This window comes from Solanum stenotomum, chromosome 11 (assembly GCF_019186545.1).
Source record: "Solanum stenotomum isolate F172 chromosome 11, ASM1918654v1, whole genome shotgun sequence".
NCBI lineage: Eukaryota > Viridiplantae > Streptophyta > Magnoliopsida > Solanales > Solanaceae > Solanum > Solanum stenotomum.
The window spans coordinates 47,800,330-47,801,061 of NC_064292.1; the positions used below are offsets into that span (position 1 = coordinate 47,800,330).

The following is a 732-nucleotide window of genomic DNA, read 5'->3' on the forward strand; positions in this document are numbered from 1 at the left end:
TTTAGGCAAATAGTGTGAATTTAAGCTGATGTAGAGGTAATGTAAGAGCAATCTGTAGTTGTAATAGTATTTGATGAATGTGTAAGTGGTTGGCTTTCGTTCGTATCTTCATACTTGTCTCTTAACCCTTGAAAGTTGAGAAGATCATAATCATCATAGAATCTTGATTCCATGGTGAACTCAGGGAGGTCAAGATGATTTTCAAGAATTTTGACTACAGCAGACATAGTTGGCCTAAGTGCTGGAGATGGACTGGTACATAGCAAAGCTACATTTAACATCCTTAGAGCCTCATCCTCGTTCAAATCACTGCCCAATGTTGCATCTACTACTTCCTTCAGTTTTCCTTGCCTTTGTAGAACAAGGGCCTGAATATGCAATTGAATTTAATAAAATGCAAGACATGTGTGATGCATGTCACACGTGTTGTAGACATAATGAAACTTTTAGATGAAATGATCGTCCAATTCAGTTATCAGGGATTAGGAGTCCTTACCCAATCTAGGAGGCACACAAATTTCTCATTGGGGCGATATGTCATATTGCTTTTCCCAGCAGCAATCTCTAATGCAACAACTCCAAAACTGTAGACATCTGCTTTGTAGGTCAAGTAACCCCATAGTGCATATTCAGGAGCCATATATCCTCTGCAGAACAAAGTGAGAACCTTAACTTCATGGAGACAAGCAGGTCAAAGATATAGAGATGTTCAATTTGTATTCTTTTTTTTTT

The 732-nt window shown here is 38.1% G+C and overlaps 1 protein-coding gene across 3 annotated transcripts in view; it reads right to left on the bottom strand.

Annotated features, from left to right (window-relative positions):
• The window catches only part of LOC125845010 (probable LRR receptor-like serine/threonine-protein kinase At1g07650), a 13,409-nt gene continuing 12,677 nt past the window's right edge, over window positions 1–732 (bottom strand). For 2 of the 3 annotated variants that reach the window (XM_049524382.1, XM_049524385.1), the window contains 2 exons: window positions 497–647; window positions 1–368 (listed from right to left, as the gene is read on the bottom strand). In XM_049524382.1, coding sequence (XP_049380339.1) covers window positions 21–368; window positions 497–647 — 499 coding nt within the window. In that variant the 3' untranslated portion in view covers window positions 1–20. The remainder of the gene's footprint in view (window positions 369–496; window positions 648–732) is intronic. The other variant, XM_049524383.1, reaches the window with a different exon arrangement.